We start from the raw sequence: 25,187 nt of genomic DNA, 5'->3' as shown, positions 1-25,187 counted from the left end.
CAGAATGATTGGTGTGCTCGCTGTGTGTTTGTATTTTTAGACCTGCCTTTAGATAGACGCTCCGGCTGGACGGGTAGCGCTGCTGTCTTGTTAAGTAATGTGTACGGAGAGAAGCGGCACATTTTGAAGTGGGAGCTTTAGTTGTTTACCCTCTCGTGTGTCTGTGTGGGAACAGCATCTCTGTGGGCGGCGGACTCAGAGTGCGTGCCTCGGTGCAGGTCAGTAACGGGATCAGCCTCCACATGCAGCCGAGGGCTCTGCCACCGGTCGGCAGATCAAGACATGTGCTGCCCTTTTTATCTGCTTATCTTTTGACTCAGAGTGATTCTTCCTGTGATTTTAGAGCTGAGGTTAGACTCTGAGGAAAGGAACCTGAATACTGTTTGAAGGTGGCATCCCTCCTGTATTCCTAGTATTGTTCCAGCTAGTATTACATGTCATGAGAGAGAGAGAGGGAGAGGGGGGGGAGAGAGGGGGAGAGAGAGAGGGAGAGAGAGGAAGGGAGGGAGAGAGAGGAGGGGGGAGGGAGAGAGAGGGGGGGGGGAGAGAAAGAGGGAGAGGGAAAGAGGGGGAGAGAGAGAGGGAGGGAGGGAGAGAGAGATGGAGAGAGGGAGAGGGAGAGAGGGAGATAGGGAGGGAGGGAGAGAGAGGGGAGATAGAGGGAGAGAGAGGGGGGGGGAGAGAGGGAAAGGGAGAGAGGCAGAGAGGGAGAGAGAGGAAGGGAGAGAGGAAGAGAGAGGGAGGGAGAGGGAAAGGGAGAGAGGCAGAGAGGGAGGGAGAGAGAGATGGAGAGAGAAAGGGAGAGAGAGGAAGGGAAGGAGAGATAGAGAGGGGGAGAGAGAGAGGGGGGAGAGGGGGAGAGGGAAAGAGGGAGAGGGAGAGAGAGGGGGAGAGAGATGGAGAGAGGGAAAGGGAGATAGGGAGATAGGGAGGGAGGGAGAGAGAGGGGAGATAGAGGGAGATAGAGAGAGAGAGGAAGGGAAGGAGAGAGAGAGAGGGGTGGAGAGAGAGGGAAAGGGAGAGAGGCAGAGAGGGAGGGAGAGGGAGATAGGGAGGGAGAGATAGAGAGAGAGGGAGAGAGGCAGAGAGGGAGGGAGAGAGAGAGAGATGGAGAGAGAAAGGGAGATAGGGAGAGAGGGGGAGATAGAGGAAGGGAAGGAGAGAGAGAGAGGGGGGGAGAGAGGGAAAGGGAGAGAGGGAAAGGGAGAGAGGGAGAGAGAGAGAGAATAACAATGATGAATCCAGTGAAGAACCTGGCAGTCCAATCTGCACATGTAGATTAATGTTGAAGTATTTCATGTCTTCCTCTTGTCTTCGTCCCTCTCCGTGTCCACTGCGTGGTGGTCTGTCTCTGGCTGAGTTCTGTCGGTGTCCGTCCTGCCGGCAGCTCGCCACGTCATGCACACAGTTGTGCTCCACCTCTCGCAGGAGAGTCTGCATCCTCTGTGGCCCGTGTGCTGCAGTACGGCTGCTGCACTCTTCTCTTTTTGTTTATTTGTCCAACGTCACAAACAACAGGAAGTGTCTGTGGGTCTAAACTCACGAGCAGCATCGTCACAACGCGTAGGAAGATAATGATGTTATACAATTATTTGATTTTAGAAGTAGTTTTGAGCCATTGTTTTATTTCTTTTATTTCTTTCCATCAGTAAAACGTCAATATGAAAGAGCTTACAAGTGGAACTCAACTGAATGATGTGTGAAAGCCTTCTGACTGTGTCACTCTGACCTCCAAATCTACATCTTTTAAACACATTTCATTAAATAAAATAACGTGTTTATATTGTATTGTTTCAATCATCACTGATCTTGCTCTCTCTCCTAAGATGCGACGGCTTCTCCTCGGCCACTCTACGTCTTCCGAGCGGCAGAGTAAACAAATCAAAACAACTTGATCTATCTCCGCTGTCGCACTTTTCTGAAATATGGATCTGGTAAATGTGTTAGTGGCACATCTGAACGTCTCTCGGGACGGGCACATCTCTGGATGCTCTGGATGGAGAAGTGAATTTCAGGCTTTGGTAATGTCCGCAGACAAGAGGGAGGAAATGAGTCCAGCGACGCTGCTTTTAGCTGACCTAGCTCAGAGTTATAGATCACAATGTAATGGCACCTTGACCCAGCTTTGTTTATTCTCTATTCTTTTTGTATTTGGGATATATGACGGTAAAGTAACGCTCTCATTCTCAACACATTCACCACAAAATGAGCTTTAGTTTGTTATTGTTCTTTTAAATAGAAAAAGATATCGCTGCCCCGTCTTTTCGTTGTCTTTATGATACAACGTTCTTCTTCGGTCATGGGAAACTGAATCCTTGATTCTCGGTTATGGATGCGGTCGTTAGTTTGTTTGTCGGAGGATTCATGAACGAGTAACCCTCGTCCACCGGGCTACACCATGACAGTGGTCTTTTCTCACTATCTAACACAAACATACTCTATAAAGAAAATGGAGACTAAATCTTTAAGCATCGCAAAAGTGAAATGCAACCTGAGATAGTTGATACAGCAGTAATATTTAAAATCTCGGCTAATCTGTTTAATTAAATACCTGACAGTTGTTCATTGATGCAAAAATACTTCCAACACATCGTGTGTCCTGGCATAATGTAACTGGAGGGTTTAAATGGAGTGTGTATCAAGTGTATATCAAGTGCACGCTGCATTGCTGACATCCTTCCATTCATTCCTTTCCTCCTCCTTCACTACGCAGACATGTCTTTTCCTTCCCCTCTCACACAGCTGGTTCCTTTCAGTCTCACACCAACAACTACGTTCCTTCAGTCTCTCTTCACACCTTCACGATTCATTTCAAAGATTCTTATTGGCTGCTTTCTGTCTGACCTCAGTGTGTGCGTCTCGATGCCAGAAGTTCCTGATCTCGCGGGTGGGGGAGGACTGGATCTTCCTCATCCTGCTGGGGCTGCTCATGGCTCTGGTCAGCTGGGTCATGGACTACGCCATCGCCTTCTGCCAACAAGGTGAGACACACAGAGCGAGAGAGCATAGGATGAGTGAGCCACGCTCCGTAGCAAACGGGTAGAGATGGTAAGTAATTATACTAATTGCCGCAGAGTTATTTTCATCTTGAGCTTATGTCTTTTCTTAACATTAAAAGGATCAATAAATACTATTTTTCCTCAAACATAGCATCGAAATCATGAAGCGAAAAAGAAAATCTTCTGACGTGATTAACCCGTGAGATCACATTTCTTTACAGATAACTTTTTTTATGTTTTAATACAAAATGTTAGTCCCGTTTTTTCTCATCAATAACATATGTGTAATTTATGGAAGCCCGTTTCCGCCACTGTGATAAAAAAATTAAGATCCTGTAAGTCATAATTATGAGATACTATCTCATAATTATGAGATAGTAAGTCGAAATAATGAGATAGTATCTCATAATTATGAGATAGTAAGTCGAAATTATGAGATAGTATCTCATAATTATGAGATAGTAAGTCGAAATTATGAGATAGTTAAGTCATAATAATGAGATAGTATCTCATAATTATGACTTTGCATCTCATAATTATGAGATAGTAAGTCGAAATAATGAGATAGTATCTCATAATTATGAGATAGTAAGTCGAAATTATGAGATAGTTAAGTCATAATTATGAGATAGTATCTCATAATTATGACTTACAGGATCTTAATTTTTTTATCACAGTGGCGGAAACGGGCTTCCATAGTAATTAATGTATCTTCCTCCCACACGTTTTTTGAAGTCTGAATGTACATGTCCATGAATATATGAGCAGGTATACGCCATTGATTTCCCTTTCTTCTTCAAATGATGTAACTTATCCACTACGGAGGCTGTTTGAGAAAAACTGCTTTTATGTGTGAAGTAATGGAGGGAAAAGACTCTGCAAGAAGCGCGTCCTCTAATGAGTTTCACTGAATGGTAAATTAGATAGCAAGAGAGCTAAATTCTCTCACGAGGATGAGGAGGCCACAAAGCTGCTGCGGGGGCAGAGAAAATGCATTAATAAAACAGAGAAGAGAATGAAGAGGAATCAGGTGAATATATTCACAAGAGATAAACCATGTTAGATGGTGGAACTGGCCGTTAATTTGTTTATTTTTCTACCGCATTATACTGAGATGTGTGTGTGTGTTTTGTGTGTTGTGTGTGCAGCACAGAAGTGGATGTATGGAGGACTGGACAGTAACATGCTCCTGCAGTACATCGCGTGGGTCACCTACCCTGTAGTGCTCATCACGTTCTCAGCAGGATTCACACAGATACTGGCGCCTCAGGCTGTGGGTAAGACCACCCCCCCTCCCACACACACACACACACACACACTATTCATGCATAAACACATGTATTCATGTCTCTAATTCCTGGCAATATTTCTGTTTGAATAATGTAATTGGCTCTGTGAAGCTGCACAAGGTCCTGAAAGGACTTTGTCTCAGTGGTCACGTCTGCAGGAAATCCTTCCTATAGTATAGCTCTGATGAGATGTGCATACAGAAAACTATATGAATATCAATCAGCTCTTCCCCTCACCCGCCTCCCTTGCTCTTCCCCTCATCCCTTCTTCTCTGTAATTGCCTCCCTTCGATTCTTCCTTTCTCTCCTCTCCGTCACACCACCATGGCGTCTCTCCCCTTTCTCATTTCCCAGGTTCAGGTATTCCTGAGATAAAGACGATACTCAGGGGGGTGGTCCTGAAGGAGTACCTGACCTTTAAGACGTTTGTGGCCAAAGTCATCGGTCTGACCTGCGCTCTGGGCAGCGGGATGCCTCTGGGAAAGGAGGTAGAGGGTTTCTTGTTCCTTCTTCTCTCTCCATCCCCGTCTCCTGGGCTGCACAGATCACACATGACAGACTGCTTGGCAGTTTATGACGTTTCCTGTCGGGGCGCTATTTAATAATCTCCCATCTTCTCGTCTCATTAATGTCGCTGCTGGGGAAATAAAAAAAGGGATTTTCTGCTTATAACTCTTGCATTTCCCCATTTGGGATGTTTTAAAGTAGTTTAAATCTGAATCTGAGGAGTCTTTAATGGATTTGGAGTAATGCCCCTGAACACGAGTGCAGCATGCTCTACCTGAATGTGCCTCCAGTCATATGCAGTCTGCTGACGTCCTGATCTCTCTGCGTCCTCCCTCTCAGGGACCCTTTGTTCACGTGGCCAGTCTGTGCGCAGCCCTGCTGAGCAAATTCATGGCTCCTCTTTTCGGTAGAGTTTACACGGTGAGGACTGCAACCACATCACAAAAAAGAAATGCAGATTTCCTGATGCACAAAGTTAAGGACCGTCACAGATTACGTCTCTCACTGGAGGCTTCCCCATCGTCTGATGAGGAGTCTCTTACTGGGCGTACCGTGAGAGTGACGGTCGTCGGTGGTGCTCTCGACACTCAAATATGTTCAGTGACTCAAATACAGCATCACATTACAGATTGAAGTTTTAAAAGATTCAAAATAGTGTGAGTGAGACAAGAAAGTGTATTGAAGACTTTTTCCCCCCTTAGAATTGTCCTCATCTATATATGCGTCATAGTTTTTTAGAATAAACGCCGAATCTCAACTTTTGCCAAATGATTAAAAGTGCACTGAAATACAATTTAAAGTAATCGCATGCTACAAAGGTTTACATATTTAACCTGGTTCAACACATTTCATCAAGAATCATAAGTGCATCTTTAAACTTCTTTTTTTCAACCTTTATAAGGGAAGTTTCATGATGACCAAAGCTATTTACAGGCTGACCTGTTTACACATATTCCCATCAAGCCCACTTCCTTCTTAAATCATGTTTACTGGTAAGGATTTTGGTAGTTTGAAACTTTTTTGCAATTAAAATGAATTGGTGTTGCTCTGGAATCTCAACATGACATGCGTTTCTCTGTGTTGAACCAGTTATTATAAAATATACTTTTCACTGATTTGCAGGATTGCAAGGTGAATTTGAACTTTTAGTCCTTTTACTTATTGAAAAGCAGAGGTATGAATAGTTTCTGAGAAGAAATGAGATTGGGCAACATGTACCCACATGGGAAGATCTTTCCTTTGGTCCTCAAAGACAAAAACACACACAATCCACGTTTATTCTTCAAAAATCTCGGTGTTTTACTTGACTCTCTGCCGTTCCCCAGGACACACTCTCACCTCCACTTATGTGAGACCCCACGCTCGCCTTGTGCCTATGTCTGCAGTGGACAGTGGGCTATGCTTCTCCTCCATGTGCCAGCAGCACCACCATCACCATCAGTACGGAGGAAGATAGACCGCAGTGATGAGGAGGAAGAGAAACGCATGTCAGCGCAGTTAGAGAGACTGAAATAGTCCCGACGTCGACTGCGCAGCCTTTAAACATAATCATAATAAATGTTAATTCAGTTCACTTTCGAATCAAGACGGCGTTTGCTGAAGCCTTTTTCGCCGCTTGTTTGGTTTTGTGTGGTTTGGATAATAAGTTGGCTGTCTTCCAGGAGCAGAAATCAAAGGTAACCTCTCCACTCACACATCATTCTGTCTCTTTGTCCCCCCACTTTCACTGCTAAAGGAAGAGCCCTTTGAGGGAAGCAAGGTATGAATCGCACGCAACAGATAGTTTCTTTATTGCCAATTCCATCAACATTAATAATCCACGCCGTCCATTTCAGAAGCGGAGAGAGAGATTGATGCTTTTCCATTTGTCTGCGCTGTTTGATTCCATTCAGTGAACCGAGGCATCGATCTGCGCCGTCTCTGCTTCCACACAAAACATGCCATTCCCATGATTTCATCACTCATTCCTGGGGTTTTCAGTCATGGCCTCCCATATCCCCCAGAAGTCACACACGTGATGTCATTGAATGTGCTAAAGATACAGCAGCAGCTTGAAGGCAAAACTGTTTTACCTTTGTAAACAGTTGGTGGATCTGTTTTTTAATGAGAAATGCATTTGTTTGTGGCATCTGCATGTCCATGTACACCTGTCGGGATGTGTGTGTGTGTGTGTGTGTCTACCTGTGTGTATATCTGACTCTTGTTGGACAGAACGAGCTGAGGAACACGGAGATGTTGTCGGCTGCCTGTGCCGTGGGCGTGGGCTGCTGCTTCGCTGCCCCTATTGGAGGTAAAACAACATGGCTGCAGCCTCTGCTATCTAATTATGGGAGATAATTACTGGAGCTAATTAGATGGGGGGGGGGGGGGGAGAGATACTCACCCCACTAGGAGGAGAGCGGTTGCCAATTTCTGTGAGTCCATCTGTGTAACGTATCGTATCTCAGCAACTATTGGCCAAATTGACATGGAAAACGTCCATGAGGTCAGGTGACTGATTGATTTCCCCTTTCGAGCCTCCGTCAGGTCAAATTATCCCTTTTGATGCAAACGTACATCCTTGGATTCTTCTCTGCAGATGGATTTGCCAATTCATGGTAATTTCCATAATGGCCATTTCAACCATGTGTGTGTGTGTGTGGCTCAGGGGTGCTGTTCAGCATCGAGGTCACTTCTACGTTCTTTGCTGTGAGGAACTACTGGAGGGGCTTCTTCGCCGCCACGTTCAGCGCCTTCATATTCAGAGTGCTGGCGGTGTGGAACCAGGAGGAAGGTTAGGGACGAGTTATTTCTTTATCAAATACCATTTCCCCATTTTGAATCGCAGTTTACTGCTTCCAGGTGTTTTGTGACTTTGCTATGGTGTGTTCTTACCGTCGTCTGGATACGATCTCATCAAATTTGATCTGGATAAAGTTAGAGAATATTGAGCATAAATTAATATTGAAAGCCCCCATGTGTAACATGGTGCATCACAGAATGATCCAGTATTGTTATGAACATTTGGTGTCCAGTCCCATTCAAAGGTCTGCATCTGTCACAAAAAGACATCTCCACACGGTGACACCAGTCCTCTCTCTCCTCAGAGACCATCACCGCTCTCTTTAAGACACGTTTCCGTCTCGACTTCCCGTTTGACCTTCAGGAGCTGCCGGCGTTCGCCATCCTTGGGTGAGCATATTTCTCTGGACTGACGCCACATTTTAGTGATCTCAAAGTCTCTTTCTCTGGGGTCTCGGTCCCATTCCTGCTGAGAGATGGAAGGTTGATTTGTATTCAATGAGCGAGGCATGAAATTAACTTTTTACTTTGCTGATCACAAGTAGAGACTGTATCCACATCATCGCATGCCGAAATTCGATTTGTTTGATGCCAATATTGTTTTATGGAGAAAAACAAGAAATTAACAATGGTCGATTTCCTGTCGAGGAGTCCCAATAAAGTGACTTTAACAGGGGTAATAAATATATAAAATAGTATTTCAGTGTGATTGTGTTTGACCTTCAACAGAACAAAACGGTGTGTCATTGTCTGTCTGCAGGATTGCCTGTGGTTTTGGTGGCGCTCTGTTTGTCTACCTGAACCGGCTGATTGTGGAGTGCATGAGGAAGCAGAAGACTATTCACAAACTATTGCTGAGGAAGTGAGTATCTGATTGTTGATGTCGCATGTCACACTTACACTTTTGGGGATTGACATTTTAGGAAACTGTGCTCGCTTTCTCGCCGAGAGCCAGATGCGAGGATCGACACACTCTCGCGTGTATGAAACCGCGGCCGGCAGACGGCGAGCTTAGTTTAGCATAGACCAACCAGACAGAGACGGCTAGCCTGGCTCAACTCGCCATTGTTACAACCAAACCAGATATAATGTGTTTATTAGTGAGCTTAAGAGATGTTGGCAGGTGGATGTCGTGACTTTTGGAAAGAGTTAGGCTTGCTGCTTCCAGTCTTTATGCTAAGCTAACTGACTGTCGGCTGGCGCTAAGGGGTGTCAATCTTCTCATCTAATCCCCGGCAAGAAAACGAATATTCATATTTCCCATAACAGAAAACATGAATGAATATTCAAGATGCATCTTGAAAAGCCACGCTTCAACCATTTAATCTGTAGCTACACCTAAAAAGAATCAAAATACGGCTCATATACCACAAACCCTCTGTTTCAAATGATAGCCGATGGTGTCTTACGTCTTACGTCACAGAGTTAACATCCTATCTGGAGATGTAGCTAAAGTCCTTGTGGGACTTGGCCCTTGGGTCACTTTCACCCATCACAGGGAGCTATCTATAGTCTTTCCATGCTCCCCACCCAGACATCCAGCATGCACACACAGTGTGACAAGCACACCCATTAATGACCCCGCAGTCCGTCTCTTCCTGTCAGGCGTCTGGTGTATCCCGCGCTCGTCACCCTGCTGGTCACCACGATCACGTTCCCGCCGGGCTTCGGGCAGTTCATGGCCGGACAGGTGAGAAAATACTTTGATGCTCTCAAGACTCGAATGTTGTTGGATGATTGACGTTCATTTTAAAAGAAGGAGTGCTTGGTGTCGGGTTGTGTGTCATTTGGTGCTCCTCTTATAGCACAAGCTGTCCAATAGCTGCCATGTTTCCCGATGTGGGTTGCTCTAGAGATAAAGTCAAATTAAAAACAAATAATTTGTTCCTTCAATCAACTAGAAAATCTGATGTTTATTGTCAGTCTTTTTAAAACAAATCATTTTACATTGAGGCTTTTCCACTTATTTTTCTCAATAACTTGCTCGATGCAACACTGCAGTATTTGTGCAACAAAAAAACAACAAAGAAAAAAGCCTCCGGTCCAGAAGAAGTGTCCTGCCACTGGAAACGTCTGACACAACAAAGTGAAACGTAGTTTGAGCTTCATTTTTTTTCTTTAAAGACGCAGAGATCACAATTTGTGTGCTGGTGTCGCCCGTGCACCTGCCGTACTTCCCAATCGTCTTGCACAACACGCCATTAAAATTAATCTAGAGCCTTTCGGGCTGTCACAACAAGAAGAAGAAAAACATCTGCTAGTGAGCAGAGAGAATATCTTTTTATTTGTCCTCTGCAGCTTTACAGGCACCGCAGCTCATTCAGAGAAAGAACTCCTGAAACAAAACAGAATAGACAAGTTGCTGACTCAGCATCAACAAAGTTGCATTTGTTTCTCGACGATATTTGAACATTATTTGGGTCGATAAAATTCAAAATGGCCGGTTAAAATGGAGTCTCTTGGCGGTGCACAGATTACCAAACATAAAAATCCATTCCAAAATACTGTATTTCATCGGGTTACTCCACTCAGTATCACAATGCTATCACGAGGAGAGTCCTGGGAGATGTTGTAGAGCAAGCTATGCAGTAAAACATGCAAAACACGTCAACCAGGTGCATCGAACGCAGCATTTCCAAGGATCTCCAGTTGACGCCTCCTCAACACAGCCTGAGCTGCTGAGCTTCGAGGCCTCCTCGAGGGCGGTCTCGGTATGGTGGAGTAGAAAACAGACGTTCAGATCACTTTTCTCTCATGTCCACCCGCCAGCTGACGCAGCACGAGTCTCTCGTCGCGCTGTTTGACAACCGCACGTGGTGCCGCCAGGGCGTGGCGGAGGAGTTTGACTACATCAGCCACCACCATGCCTGGAAACACCCACAGGTCAACGTCTTCGTCACTCTCATCCTCTTCATCGTCATGAAGGTAGGTAGAACTTCGACACGTGTCTGTAAAATGTGTTTTTGTTTTTTTTGCCGACTCGTCATGACGCTCGTCTCTCTGCCTCAGTTCTGGATGTCCGCTGTGGCCACCACCATGCCGGTTCCCTGCGGCGCCTTCATGCCAGTGTTTCTTATTGGTGAGAGGAATCGACTTTGTTTTCTCACGTCTTCACGGCGATGGAGAGAAAGAACCTCTTCAAATATCTCCTTCTGTCTGTGTGTGACTGACAGGCGCAGCATTTGGCCGACTTGTCGGAGAGGTCATGGCAACGATGTTTCCCGACGGCATACATGCCAACGGCAGCGTGTATCCCATCGTCCCCGGTGGTTACGCTGTCGTTGGTGAGTTATTTTACGCTCTGTACTTCATTCACCATGAGGGTATATCTCATCGTCCCAGTTGTCTTGTTTTAAATGTCCCGTCTTGATGTTTTTATTCATGTTTTTACCGATGCTGCTGTACCGAATGAGTCGCCAACTTAATTTCGTTGTATGTTTTTCTTACAATGGCTATAAACTTCTTCACCTTACCTTAAAGCGGCAGCCATTTATATCCCTCATGCCGGCTCACAGAATGTGACCGATGAAATCTGATTCCACTTTAGTTGAACACCGAAGTCAAAGAGAAAGTCGTTAAAAATTGCCACGGTCGCGACTCACTGGTTAGTGTGACAGGATGTCGCTAAATGTTATGAATTAGAATGACTGAAGATAACAATCTGGTTTTGATTAGCGCTCTTTCTGAACATTTCTCTCTGACTAATGACACATGGATAATTTCTAGCTTTTTATAGCTAGTCAGATCTTTTATTTCCTTTTGAAAAGATGGCTGGTCACACACTAAACCCTCGTCTGTTAACTGGCCCTGAATGGCTTTAAGGAGACAAGAAACAAGGTTTCTCTTAAATCCCCTCCTCCTCAGGGGCTGCGGCGTTGTCTGGAGCCGTCACCCACACTGTGTCCACAGCCGTCATCGTGTTTGAGCTGACCGGTCAGATCTCCCACATTCTGCCCGTGATGATCGCCGTGATCCTGGCCAACGCCGTGGCCCAGTCGCTCCAACCGTCACTGTACGACTCCATCATCCGCATCAAGAAACTCCCGTATCTGCCTGAACTGGGCATGGGATACCACGAGTGAGTCCACCCACCCGCTTGCTTTTAAATGAAGGAGCTGTCCCTAACTTTTTGCATTCTGTCTTTCGTGCCTCTCGTTTGTTTTGCATCACCCCTCTCCCTCTCGTTTTCAACGTTCCCTCCCCTCGTCCATGTTTCAGGAAGTATAATATCCGTGTGGAGGACATCATGGTTAAGGATGTGCGCTACGTCACTCTTACCTCTTGCTATCGGGACCTGCAGGCGATGCTGGTGACCGGTCAGCTCAAAACAATGGCCCTGGTTGAGTCCCGGGGTAAGTGGATTCAAATTGAAGTCTATCTCCGCAAGCCTCGACTCGACATGAGTGCAGCAACCTCTCCGATTTCAGGGCTCGGGCTGCTATTGTTCTGATACTAGTGCTGAGAGAGTATAAACAATCACCTAATCAACGCATCACTTTTCAGGAATATAAACTTCTTTATTATACCGTAATTATTTAAAAAAACACAAGTCTTCTAAATACAATCATCTGATTGGCAAAATTATGATTTGGGAATATGAAACTGTTACAATAATAATAATAACTTTGACCTCCGGTACTTAACGGCTGAAACCGCCACAACAGTTATTTTACGTTCCACTTTCACCTCTGTGAGCTCTCGTCTGCTTTGCCACTTTCATCTCATTCCCAAACAACCCCCCCGTGCCGTGTTTCCCTCGCCCCTCCCCCCTCCCCACTCCTCCAGACTCCATGATCCTGCTGGGCTCCATCGAGCGACTGCAGCTCCAGTCGCTGCTCTCTCTCCAGCTGGGCCGCCTGCGGAGGCTGGAGTACCTCCAGCAGCTGGCCCAGGACAACGGCGCCCACGATCACCTGGCCAGCCTGACCACCGACAGCACGCCCAGCTCCCCCTGCGCCCGCATCAACTCCTCCACCAACACCAACGCTCGGCAAGCGGTCCGCTTCCTGGTGAGCGCCCAACAGGTGCGAGGCGTGCGGGGCGTCAGGGCTGGGCTGGGGCAAAGTCTGGCTTGGGTTGTAAGCGGTAGACTAAAAGTGGATCAGGCGCAGCATGTGTGAGGCCTGTAGCAGTAGGTAAATGCACAGAGGGAACACGGTAAGTGTTTACTGGGAACTCTGCAATGGCATTCACACTTCTTGGTCTCTGTGGTCTGTGCCCTTACCTGTGCTGTCGTGGTTGTTGACGTGCATGTGTCTTCTCTGGGTTTTCTGCGGCCGTCCGTGTGTGCATGCGCCCTCGTGTCCCACTTCCTCTCTTAATACCTTTTCCACGTAGATCTCCACAGAGGAGTCTGCCTCTTTCAGCCCAGTGGCTACCAATGTTCAACTGCCTCTGAAATCTGCCATGAAAACTGTGTCAGCCATCAGCGACACAGAGACTCCAAATTGTATGTACTTGACATCGCTGCGGAAAACATTTATAGATGTCATACGCAGATTGAAAATAATCTGATTTTTCTCTCTTTCCCTCTGAGGCTCTCAGACCCTGTCCTGTGCTGACCAGGACAAGGAGCTGCTGGAGGTGAGAACGAGAGGGATCCAATTTGTGTGGGTGAAAGTGTACAGTATGAAAGTGACGCATTGTATATGTGTGTGTGTGTTTGTGTGTCTGTGTGAGTGTGAGTCCACACATATGCCGTCCACCTCTTCCTCCTGCTGACGGGCAGCATCCACCCACAGGCAGCAGGGCCTTCCTTTGTGATCTCATGCTGCGGAGTTTTGTTTTTAAAACTTCTGTGAGTCGTCGCCCCGTCAACACGCACTCACTGCCGGTCACACGGGTTTGAACATCGGACATGAGAGCATCGTTGCTTCCATTTGAAGTAACATTGGTCAAAGGTCAAAGTCGCTGTGACCTCACTTCATCTCAGGTTTCGCTTTCTTCAAATGTGGCACTTCTACTTACGCTCAAGGTTGAACTGATTAGAATTTGGGGGTCTAAGGTCACTGGATCTCACGAAAAATACGCAGAAAAACTTAATATGCTCATCATGACAATTTCTCTTAAATGTCTTATAGGATTAAAATGATGATGTGGTGTCATATTCACCATCTTAGATAATTATGTTAGCCAGCAAAATGACATTCAGCTGTACTTTGGACACAAAGTACAGCTGAATGTCATTTTGTATTTGGTCATAAAATAAATTAAAATAGATGAAAAGTCAAAGTTATTCATCCAGCAGGAGACATGAATGTTTAAATAAAGTCCCATGGCGATCCATCTAATATCTGATTTCAGAATATGTGATGCTGTGAAATAATGCCTCCACAGAAAAGCTCAAATGTACGGTGTTGAATGTGTCCATCACCCAATGTGCTGTTACCTTTGGGCTTCATTGCAGTTTTCTGTGCCCTCACCTTCCTCTGTGTTGTAGTAATTATACTTCCAGCCACACGGGGACTCCTCCCAGTCGAAGTCAGACTGGGATGTAGAATGGTAAAGCTGTCCAGCTGATGCTCTGTTAATGTTCTGCTGTGTCGATGCTCTCTCTCTCTCTCTCTCTCTCCCCGGCCGTAAGAGTCCGGCTGGTCCGGCTCCTCCAGAAAAAATACCCAAACGCGTGAGGATCTCCATGGCGGTGAGACTTTCCGCCGCCTAGAGACTGTTGCTTAGTAACCGTTGCCTTGCAACGCGTACGTAGTGAGTGCTCGACTGAAATATTTGTGGTGTACCAGTCAAAGTGTCAGAGTGGCTTTGCGGAGAGAGAGGAAGTGTGTGTGTGTGTGTGTGTGTGTGTGTGTGTGTTTCATCGTCTTTTCGACATCAAGACACATTTTTCATCATCTTTCTGTGGAATTTGTGTTTCATTGTGTCAATAAATAGTAGTTCTTGAGGGTGCTGGTTCCACTGGGGTCACCTGTATGTGTCGTGGTGCCGGTGGGCCTCGTACCGTTTGTTCTATAAACCTGTGTGTGTGTGTATAAACAGGGACAGTGTATGTTTGGTCTTTTAGGACTCCTCTGAAGTGGAAGATGCCATGACCCCAACAGACGTGAGCCCCGCACTGCAGAGAAAAAATACAAGAATGAATCTAAGGATCCAGGTGTTGACGTTGTGTTGACGTTGTGTTGACGTTGTGTTGACGTTGTGTTGACGTCTCTCTCGTGGCAGGTAGCGGAGTGGGAGGAGCAGCAGCTCGACGAGCCGGTGGATTTCAAGAACTGCAAGATTGATCCCGCTCCCTTCCAGCTGGTGGAACAAACATCTCTGCATAAGGTACAAACAACATCAACAGCCTGTCAAATTAATTATTTGTTTTACATTTATTTAACAATTATTTTAAATATAAGTATTTGGTATTTAGTATTGTTATTGTGTTTTATTTTATTAATGCTCTAATGATCCTGCAATTTCCCCACTGTGGGACTAATAAAGGAATATCTAATCTAATCAAACATTTTTACCACGTTTTTTTATTCCTAACTGTATATTTAGTGATTGTCTCACCGGGACAAACTCGCTGCTTTTAAAATGTGCGTCTTCCGACTGGCTTTAACGTCCTCTCTGGCTTCATAGCCCTGTGGCATAACGTGAACACTAAACATTGCCAACAGAGCTAATCACACTTAATTATTATGCCGTTCCTAAGTGCTGTAATGCTTTCACTGATGATGGTGTCAGACCGATAATGGCCTGACCCGACAGACGAGGCCAAGACCAATGTCAGGTGGAAGAGCTGCTCATTTTATCCCTTGTTGTTACGCAGGGGAGGAAGAACTCTGATATTTTACTCCAGTAAAAGTACACCACAGTGTAGAACTACTGCATTATAAAGTACATACGAGGAAAGCATCAGCATTAAAATATACTTAATATCATATTTTTATCAGCATAATACAACTTAAATCACACTGTGTGCATGCAATAATTAGTTGGTGGCCAAAACCTTATATATATATTTATATATATATATATAAATATATTTATGTATTTATAGATCTATATATATATATATAACTATAGCTGTGCATCTGCCACATATATATATGTGACTGTCAGTGACTGTCTCCTGGTCTACTGGTTTCATAACCCTGATACAAACTGAGCCGCCACTCTGAGTCTGTATTCAGGCCCTGACCCATCTCTCCTCCGACACAGACCCACACTATCTTCTCTCTGCTGGGTCTGGATCACGCCTACGTAACCAGCATGGGATGTCTGGTTGGAGTGGTCTCTCTCAGAGAGGTGTGTACATGTTTTCTCAATTATGCGTCCAAGATACATATATTTCTGTCTGCGATCACCTTCTCTTTCCTATCCTCATTTCCTGCCTTCCTCACGTCTATATTCCTGCTGCTTTCTTCCCACCCTGCCGGATGTGGCTCTGCACCTCCAGCTGCGTAAGGCCATCGAGGGCTCAGTGACGGTGACCGGAGTAAAAGTGCGCCCTCCGTTGGCCAGTTTCCGGGACAATGGGAACAGCACGAACGTATCCGAGGTAACGGAACTGCACAAGCTGTGTATCCGCCACCGGGGGCTCTCGTTGCCACGGGAGCCCAACCCCCCGGACGTGGAGGACCAGCCGGACCTCCCGTACAAAGAGATCCCCGTCACCTTCTCGGACCAGTCGAGTTTGCAGTTTGAAACCAGCCCCGGGGACGTCTCAAGTCAGTCGTCGGAGTTGGTGCTCCAGGAGAGCCCCTCGTTCACCGAGGACCCCTCCGAGTTTACTTTTGACTGCAGCCCCTCCCACACTGAGGAATCAGAGCTGGCCTGTGACTATGACCCCCCCGGCCACACTGCTGAGCAGTACGACACGGAGCCGGGACAGGGGAGTCCAGCTCTGACCGAGGGCCAATCAGAACCTGAGGGAGAGGGTATCCCCGTCCACACGGAGGACCAATCAAAATGACCAGAGGGGCGCCACGCCGCCGCCTCCTGAATGTTGACGTTTCTTACGTTTGTAGAGGTGCCTCTGGCCTCCGAGTCCAGCCTAGATACCTGTGTTTCTAACGTTGTCGTGGCGTGAGCGAGTGAGAGTGAGTGAGCGGGAGCGGACGTGACATCCTTTACCGTGTTTCAAACTGTGCGAATGCCCGTTTTTAAAGGACCGCGCCGGTTTTATTCTGAATTTATCAACAAATCCCATGAAAAAAACCCAAACCAACAACGACTGACTTCCCCGTAACATCTGTGGCTCTTTGATCCCATTGAACGCCTCTGAACAGCCACACAGGTGTCTGCGGTCCTTCTGGCTGATCAGGGGGAAGGCTTTGATGGGAGTTCAGTCAGGTTACAAGTCGTCACCCACCTGCACACATGGTAACGGTGTCATTTGTGGAACAGGTGCATCAAAGCGAACAGGAGACACGTGAAAGATGTCAGATAAAACCTTTTTGTGGATCCAGAGGAACGTGTGAAGCGAAGCTTGAGAACATCTCGTGATGGACCTCGAGGTGAGCCGACTGGAGGCAGCGGAGCTCAGATTCCTCCAACGGGCATAAATGATGCATCCATTGCAGCCACAGATGTGTCAACGTGTGACTTATTCAATTCAATTCAGTTCATTTGTATAGCCCAATTTCACAAATTACAAATTTGTCTCGGAGTGCTTTACAATCTGTACACATAGACATCCCTGCCCCAAAACCTCACATCGGACCAGGAAAAACTCCCAAATAACCCTTCAGGGGGAAAAAAAGGGAAGAAACCTTCAGGAGAGCAACAGAGGAGGATCCCTCTCCAGGATGGACAGAACAATAGATGTCATGTGTACAGAAGGACAGATTTAGAGTTTAAATACATTCAATGAATATGACAGAGTGTATGAATAGTTCATAGTAGGCATATTCCACGATGGAGACCTCCACGATCCATCAGGCTGATGGTGGTGGGGAGGAGGAGTGGGCGGAGTCTCAACAGTGGGCGGAGTCTCAACAGGACAGTGGCGTAGTCAGGAGCAGGAATTCCACGACCCAGACCTCGATGATCCATCAGGCAGATAGGATCTATGCCGTCTCATAGGGTCCGATGACCCCATGAGACGTGAAGTCAAAAGGACTCCGGGGAGTTAGTAACATGTGATTGAGAGATGAAAATTCATCCCTAAGGAGAGAAAAGAGGAGATAGGTACTCAGTGCATCCTAAAACGTCCCCCGGCAGCTATAAGCCTATAGCAGCATATCAAGGGGCTGGACCAGGTGAACCTGATTCAGCCCTAACTATAAGCTCTGTCAAAGAGGAAAGTCTTTAGTCTACTCTTAAACGAGGTGACTGTGTCTGCCTCCCAGACTGAAGGTGGAGGCTGGTTCCATAAAAGAGGAGCTTGATAACTATGACATGTGTGATCCTTTAATGAGGGAGCACGCCGCTCAGTGCCGCCATTTGGATATTTCTTTGGGAGATTTGTTGATAATGAGAACAACAGGGAATGTCGTCCGCCGTCTGTTTTGAATGTGTGTTTGCGAGAGAGATTCTTCACGCTCGCATCCGATCCACTGACTCTTTAAACGCACTCATGCCAAAATAACATCCTGTAAACATTACTTCGAGAACATGTGAGAGAAATGACGCACACAAAGAATAAAAGAAAAGCACAGAAGAACATAGACGGTGGTTCCAACGAGCACACGATGGGATGAACGCAAACTACTTCCACCGCCTGCTCCGAATACATCATATGGCACGAATTAATGGCTAATAATATTACGTTATAGGGGTTATATGTCGGCTGAGATGCAATACGTTTAGAGGAATACTGCAGTAAAGGGGGCTTTAATAGCAACAGTGTGATGAGTTGGTCCAGACACCTTTCTCAGTCTATCTTTTCTTCTCACTACCAAATACTCGTGTCCGTATCAGCCCCCGAAATCCCCAAATCAACTGCGATCTACAGTTACAGAGGCAGCTTCCAAAGGTCCAGCAAGCAGATACTGGAGAAGCACATTGTAATTACCATGAGGAGTGAAGTGTCATGCACCCGTCGCCTGCTCTCGGCTCTTGGAGGAGGCGGATTCCATCCGGGCGACGGCGAGCGCCAGACGTGTCACTTTTACGGCCTCTTCATCTTCTGCCTCGCCAACTTAATGTGTGTTTAATGTGTTTCCAGCACGACAAAGGAACTACACTTGAGCTCAGATTGAAAGAAAGATACTGGGTGTTGTACAAAGCACACACACACACACACATTATTATAGGGCCACGCGTATGCGGCCTGTAGATATTAACTCTGTGATATGTCACGCGTATCTTTATGACAGAGTACATTTAATCCAGCCTGGCCTCTTGATGCAATGTGGAGAAATGTACCTGAAGCACAGCGGTAACCACGGCGATGTCGTGGAGCAAAGAGTGTGCGCGAGACCCTCAAATGGATGTCAGTATTTCAGCTTCATGCCGTTGCATTTTTGAGCCATATTTCTTCTCTATATTGTGTGATCTCATCACAGCACCCCAACTCTGGTTCATTTGTGTCCGTGTAACCATCCGCGCGACCGTTTTATTCCCGTCTTGACTTTTGGTTTGCGTATAGAATGTGAAGTAGTGCTCGCCATATAAGATAACGAATAAGGCGTTAAGTATAGAGAGTGTATAAGCTCATTTGCAGCGTATCTAGTGAAGCAATAAGTCTAGTATCTCCCTTTATATGGCCCGGGCCTGTATATGCCTTGTACATATGAAAATACACGGATGAGATCTACGAACATGCTATTGTACATAGGAGAATTATGCATTTAAAATCCAACAGCCATTGTTATTTTTCAGAGAACACAAAATTGTTTTTGTACATGAGTGAATGATTAAATTTGAAAAACACCGTAAAAAAAAAAAGATGTAAAGTTGTGTTTCTTCCCTCGTGTGTTCAGTTTCTTTGTGTGTGGAACAAAAGAGGACGATGGCTCCTTTCAAAAACAAACCATATTTATAGTTAAGCAGAACATTCAGACATTCAGTATCAAACGTTGCCCGACCCACTCGACACAGCATGACCCCGAAAAACGCTACACTACAAAATATCCATAGAAAACGTTTGCGCCACATGACTCGTCACGAAAATTTCAGTTTGAACAACAGCTTTACATTCTGGCTGAGCTCTCCACCACATGCTGCACGATGCTGCAGCACGATGCTGCTGCACGATGCAGCATGATGCAGCACGATTCTGCAAAATGCTGCATGATGCTGCATGATGCTGCTGCATGATGAAGGAAGGAAGCCAGCGAGTGGAGAGGAGACGATCAGAGGAGGAGGAGAGGAAGAGGTGGAGAGAGGTTTACAGTGAAAGCAGAACAGATGATGTCATATCCAGAATCAACACAGACTCAAAGAGACATAAAAGATGGGACAACACATCACATCAAATACTCCTTCTTCTCCTCCACTTCATCCCTCTCCTCCTCTTCATCGAACGACGCCACTCCGGAGGAAGCCCGGTCGGAGAAGAAGCTTCTCCGGCTGGAATGCCAGGCTCGAAACTCGTGGAACACGCTGCCCTCCTCGTCCTCGTCTTCCTCGTCCTCCTCTCCGGGAGACTCGGAGCGAGAGGTGGAGTAGCAGGAGTCGAACCTGCTGCTCCTGGCCCGAGGCCTCCACTCCGGCTTGTGGTGGATGCACACCTCGCTGTGCTCCTCCTGGCCATCCGGCCTCTCCTCCTCCAGGAAGGGGCTGGTGCAGTCGCTGGGTAAAGTAGGGGAGTGGGTCTGTGGTGAATGTGGGTCACTGGGAGACGCAGGCCGACCACAGAGCTGCTGACTGCCACTGCTGCTGGAGCTCGGGGCGCCGTCGGAGGGCGGAGCCTCACGGCCCCCGACATCAGGCTGGCACGAAGCTCCGTTGACGGTATCCGGCGTGGCGGCGTCTGAAGGGAGGAGCAGAAAGTCAGACCAGCTGGAGACGGATAGATAATTGGAGGACGGGGTGGGAAGATGAGGAGGGTCGTCAGTGAAGATGCACTTATGAAGACGAGGAGCGATGAAAAGAACAACATTGTGGACACCTGAGCTCTGGCTGGACACGGTCTGAGTCTGTGCGTTGGCGTGGGAGTCTTCATCGTTGGAGTCTTCCTCGTCGTCGGCATCTATCGACGCCCAGGCGCGCAGTTTAGCCTCGGCGATGGCGAACTGCTCCGCCACTCCTGGGGACAGGTCCAATAAATGAATGACCCCAAATAAAGGTGTGACCACCTCAACCAAAGGGGGTTTCTTTCTGGTTGTATTTGAACTTTCAGGTGGAAATATTTCTAATGAAATCCTAAAAGCAAAAATTGAAGGAAATTTAGAAGAAGAAGAAAAGGTTTTGTATTCCGCTCATCATCTCCTGATGCCTCAGAATCACCGAATTAATGTCTCCACCAGCATGAGACCAGGAAGATGGGATTATTCCTTTGTTAGTGCATCAATTAAACAAGAGGGGAATAATGCTGCACCCCGTCTCTTCTTTGGAGGTTCTGTTGTTAATTTTTTGGCTTTATGATTTCACGCCCGGTTCTTTTCATTATCAATTAGGGCTTCATAATCTCCTTATCTCTCTTTATAATCTCCTTATTTCTCTTTTTATTCATCCTTATCTCTCTTTATAATCTCTTTATCTCTCTTTTTATTCATCCTTATCTCTCTTTATAATCTCTTTATCTCTCTTTTTATTCATCCTTATCTCTCTTTAGAATCTCCTTATCTCTCTTTTTATTCATCCTTATCTCTCTTTATAATCTCCTTATCTCTCTTTTTTTTCATCTTTATCTCTCTTTATAATCTCTTTATCTCTCTTTTTATTCATCCTTATCTCTCTTTAGAATCTCCTTATCTCTCTTTTTATTCATCCTTATCTCTCTTTAGAATCTCCTTATCTCTCTTATTAATAGTGTTGTATCGCAAACATTTTTGAAATATTGTGACACTGATAACTGCCCGTCACAATATGCCGGAGCACAACGTTACATCTTGAATTTGCTCATTTTGTTTTACCGAGTGTCTGAAATAATATTCAGTTATATCAAGAAAATCCCAAAATAATAACATTTAAAGAAGATTCAATCGACTATCGAGATAGTCAACTTTAAAATCGCGTCCGTCTGACAGTCGACGAGTCGGCTAATCGCTACGGCTCGTGTCGCGAGGACAAATCCACGTTCTGATGTTCAGTCGCTCCGCGCTTCACTCCCTCTTTCACTTCTTCTCCTTGGAGATCAAACCACGCCGGTGAGGATGAGTCACAGCAGAACCACGGGGGCCGCTGTTCGATCGGTGGTCTGGGAGAGCGTCTAATAAGCCACCATCTGCTGCCAAGGCACCACCCAACAGGCAGCAGGGGGGCGGAGCGGACCTCTGACATACAGGATTTTTAGGGGATTAGGCGCACACCAGCTAAACCGAGCTAAGTACGAGGATGCACGCGCAAACACACACACACACACACAAATGAATACCTGCAGCAAACCGGGCCTCCTTCTCTCCTTCAGTCAGATGGCTGTAGGAGCTGAAGTGGGCGGCCGGCGGGGGGCCGGCGGGTTTGGGCCAACCTTTCCACTCAATGAGGTGGGCGACCCGGCCCTGAGCCAGGGAGGTGGGCTTGGTCACATGGTCCCTCATTGCCTGAGAGATACCTGGACACAGAGAGGTCGGGTTCAGAGTGTGAACTTTGAACTCGGGGTATTTAAATCACAGTTTAATAACACAAACAAGTAAAAGAGAAAGTTACCATTTAAGGAGGATCGGGCGAGTGCTGCAAACTCATGGATGCCGACACTTTTCCTCGAGTCCGCTGGAGATTTTCCGGACTTTGGAATCATTTCACTCTCCTTGAATTTCACCTGCAAGACATTTTAGCAAAACTACTTGAACTAGCAACGCACGAGAGCAGCCAATAAGTTCTGTTGTGTCCACATCCGGATGTCACGTTCAGCCGGATGTTTTCATACTCCATAAAAACAGTAAATGTTTATTTTGGACAATATTAACGCTGTGAGAAACAACTCAATGAGCTCACATTCATTTATGAATCACAGGACGAACACACCGCTGTGGCTCCTGGGCCAAAATAAATGCTTCATCCCACACGGAGATCTATATTGCTTTCAAAATATTTTCCAACAAGACTTTTCCTACCGCTTCCTGTCTTTGTCACCGCGCAGCTAACCAACATAAAAAGTCACACCGCTCGGGTTTACTGGTTTAAACCACCGGGCAGACAAATAAACAGCTACGCCCGACATTTACTGCGAGGACGGTAAAGCCACCGTCAGCCGGGGAAACCAGTTACAGCGGTTGGGGTTGAGGGACTCGAGGGTGGTGTCAGTCTGATCGGCTGCAGGCAAACACACCCCAAAGCTGCTGACCCCTATGAAAAATGATATTGCTCCCTGACTTACTCCACCTCCAACACAAATGCACACATGACTGCACCCAGTAGATCTGGTTTAGTTGCATAAACTTAGTTTACAACCAGTCTGGGCCTCAGGGTGGTCTTGTATTGTCATTTAATTATAATGAATTTCAGGTAAGAAAATGTGTCACCTCTCCCCTTGCCTTAGCCTGAGGAAAGAGCTATGTTGCTATGGCAACACATTGTCATTTTAACACTATTTAAAAAGTTATTTCCATAACACTATTGTACCGTGTTCTTGAGTTGTCCCTGAACATCTAATGAGGATGTAGATATGCTGTTTGTGGCGTTGCTTGTTTCTGTTGGGTGACAGGTCTCATGTCACCCTTGATGAGGTGTGTGTCTTCCATTAGTCCCTCAAAGACCAGCGTCGTTCAACAGGTACAGGTAAGCCTATATTTAAGACACATTATAGGTCTATTTTCAGTGGAAGTGGCCCCTGGTGGGTCAGCTAAATCGGCTGCAGGTGCTTGGAATCCGTCTTGTTTTGAGGGCAGGTGAGTCTTTCAACAAGCAGCCAACATGTTGCCTGAAAACAACTCGGAGCATGTGCTCACACCTCACACACCTCACACACCTCACACACACCACACACTCCTCGAGCCGAAACGGCGGCCAAAGCGTCAGCAGCTCTGGAAGAAGAGGCCGCCGACTGCTGTCGAAGGTTTACAATGACTACAACGTGACCGTAGGTGTGTGTCGGAGGCACACGGGCAGGTAGAAAGCTGGGAGGCAGTGATATGAAGCCACACACTAAGCTTCAGCCGCAAAACACACCTGAAGCACTGCAGACGTCGGCCATGCTGAGCACTGATAAACACACGTGGAGCTCAGAACTGTTGGGAATGTGAATTATATTGGGTCATACGACAGCTCTATTAACCCGTAAGACTAAAGTTATATGAGAAAGAAATGACGGATGAGACAATAATGGATATAATAATAATTACAAACGGTTCCATTTGATATTTGTATTAAACGGCCTCATGATTTTTGCCTTATGGCGCATGTGATGTATTGACGTTGCTTTTAAATAACTCCCACTTCAACGTGCCGACTGGCATTCATCATAACAACATGTGTAGCAACGTTTGCTGCTGTGATCAAGTTGCCTCAAAGTCCTTATGCATGAGATGTTTGGATTATTATTACTAGTGGACCGCTGAAGCCCCTCTGACTGTAGCAGAGCGTCTTGTGTCCGGAGGAGGAAGCTGCAGTGCTGATGCTGTTTAAAAAAAAATTATATATATATATATATATATATTTTTCATCTCTGGAAATTCAACAGAAGCGACACAGTGACGACTGAATAACACATCACCCCGCCATTGATCGGTGCAGGCCTGTAGCGTACAATTATTGGGGGGGGGATGCAGCAGCAGCAGCAGCAGCGGGGTTTCCTGGCAACCTCTGAAGTCTCCATCTGCATACCAATGGCTTCATACCTGCATCGGATCAACAACACGGAGACGCCACGAGACGCTGCCCTCTACATGCACCTCCACGGCGCTCATAATGCCCCCCCAACGACTCTCGGTACCTACCTGTAAGTCGGACCGCGGCTCATGATAATGCGCTTTAATTGTCTCCGATCCGATCAACAGATGATGGCGCGCGGCTCCGGTGGATCAGTGACGCCCCTCGGTCCGCGGAAACATCTCCAAACTCCAGCCTCGGGTCTCCAGCGCAGACGCACCACGTGTTGCTCGATCTATGACATCGACTGTCCAAATGTCTCCCGATGGCGAGCGTCATCAACGCAAGGCGATGTCACATTCTCTCCTCCTCCCTCCCTCCCTCCCTCCTTCCTTCCTTCCTTCCTTCCTCCTCCCCCATGCAGCCAAGACCAGATCCACAGTAACCTGCAGGGTTGACCTCGGCAGCACTGCAGCTGATGATCTCTTCCTCTTTTTAAAAAACCAACATTCAGCTCAGATCCCTCGTTTAGGGAACGGACTCACCGGGATGCCGGCGGGGTGGACACGCGGTGTGCGCGCGGGTGTGTGCGCGTGTGAAAAATGTACCGCAGTCTAGAGAGAAAAACGTTGGAAGGATCCGATTTCAGATCAGATTTATAATAAAATATGTTTCATCAAAAGGCAGCCATCATGCCAAGTTGACCTTTTTCGTGTTATCCGCTGATGTAGCCCGCAGCAAGACTTATTTATAGAATAAAGACACAATTATAGAATAAAACGAGATACCACACAACCTTCACTGACTGTTG

At 46.5% G+C, this 25,187-nt stretch overlaps 2 protein-coding genes across 5 annotated transcripts in view; one reads left to right on the top strand and one right to left on the bottom strand.

The window, feature by feature from the left end:
- LOC130197528 (chloride channel protein 2-like) overlaps positions 1-19,429 on the top strand; it is a 30,927-nt gene extending 11,498 nt beyond the window's left edge. Inside the window, exons 3-25 of one of the 4 annotated variants that reach the window (XM_056420230.1) lie at positions 2,850-2,981; positions 4,148-4,276; positions 4,643-4,776; positions 5,135-5,215; positions 6,531-6,554; positions 7,007-7,085; positions 7,443-7,568; positions 7,882-7,966; positions 8,337-8,438; positions 9,182-9,266; positions 10,346-10,501; positions 10,586-10,655; positions 10,750-10,860; positions 11,441-11,654; positions 11,795-11,928; positions 12,362-12,585; positions 12,914-13,025; positions 13,113-13,159; positions 14,160-14,219; positions 14,595-14,633; positions 14,753-14,857; positions 15,740-15,826; positions 15,978-19,429. In XM_056420230.1, the coding sequence (XP_056276205.1) occupies positions 2,850-2,981; positions 4,148-4,276; positions 4,643-4,776; positions 5,135-5,215; positions 6,531-6,554; positions 7,007-7,085; positions 7,443-7,568; positions 7,882-7,966; positions 8,337-8,438; positions 9,182-9,266; positions 10,346-10,501; positions 10,586-10,655; positions 10,750-10,860; positions 11,441-11,654; positions 11,795-11,928; positions 12,362-12,585; positions 12,914-13,025; positions 13,113-13,159; positions 14,160-14,219; positions 14,595-14,633; positions 14,753-14,857; positions 15,740-15,826; positions 15,978-16,493 (2,852 nt within the window). In that variant the 3' untranslated portion in view covers positions 16,494-19,429. Of the gene's footprint in view, positions 1-2,849; positions 2,982-4,147; positions 4,277-4,642; positions 4,777-5,134; positions 5,216-6,167; positions 7,086-7,442; positions 7,569-7,881; positions 7,967-8,336; positions 8,439-9,163; positions 9,267-10,345; positions 10,502-10,585; positions 10,656-10,749; positions 10,861-11,440; positions 11,655-11,794; positions 11,929-12,361; positions 12,601-12,913; positions 13,026-13,112; positions 13,160-14,159; positions 14,220-14,594; positions 14,634-14,752; positions 14,858-15,739; positions 15,827-15,977 lie in introns of those variants that run through there. The other 3 variants (XM_056420229.1, XM_056420228.1, XM_056420227.1) reach the window with 3 other exon arrangements.
- A 63-nt stretch (positions 19,430-19,492) lies between these two features.
- fam131aa (family with sequence similarity 131 member Aa) lies at positions 19,493-24,640 on the bottom strand. The gene is made up of 5 exons (XM_056420236.1): positions 24,505-24,640; positions 22,277-22,388; positions 22,005-22,181; positions 20,577-20,714; positions 19,493-20,438 (listed from the first exon to the last, which is right to left on the bottom strand). Exons 2-5 carry the CDS (start codon positions 22,365-22,367, stop codon positions 19,933-19,935), a joined length of 912 nt encoding a protein of 303 aa, XP_056276211.1. The 5' UTR covers positions 22,368-22,388; positions 24,505-24,640; the 3' UTR covers positions 19,493-19,932.
- Positions 24,641-25,187: the final 547 nt, after the last annotated feature.

Source organism: Pseudoliparis swirei, chromosome 8 (genome assembly GCF_029220125.1).
Source record: "Pseudoliparis swirei isolate HS2019 ecotype Mariana Trench chromosome 8, NWPU_hadal_v1, whole genome shotgun sequence".
NCBI lineage: Eukaryota > Metazoa > Chordata > Actinopteri > Perciformes > Liparidae > Pseudoliparis > Pseudoliparis swirei.
Note: the sequence above shows the minus strand (reverse complement) of the source record. Positions and strands in the feature narration are given on the sequence as shown.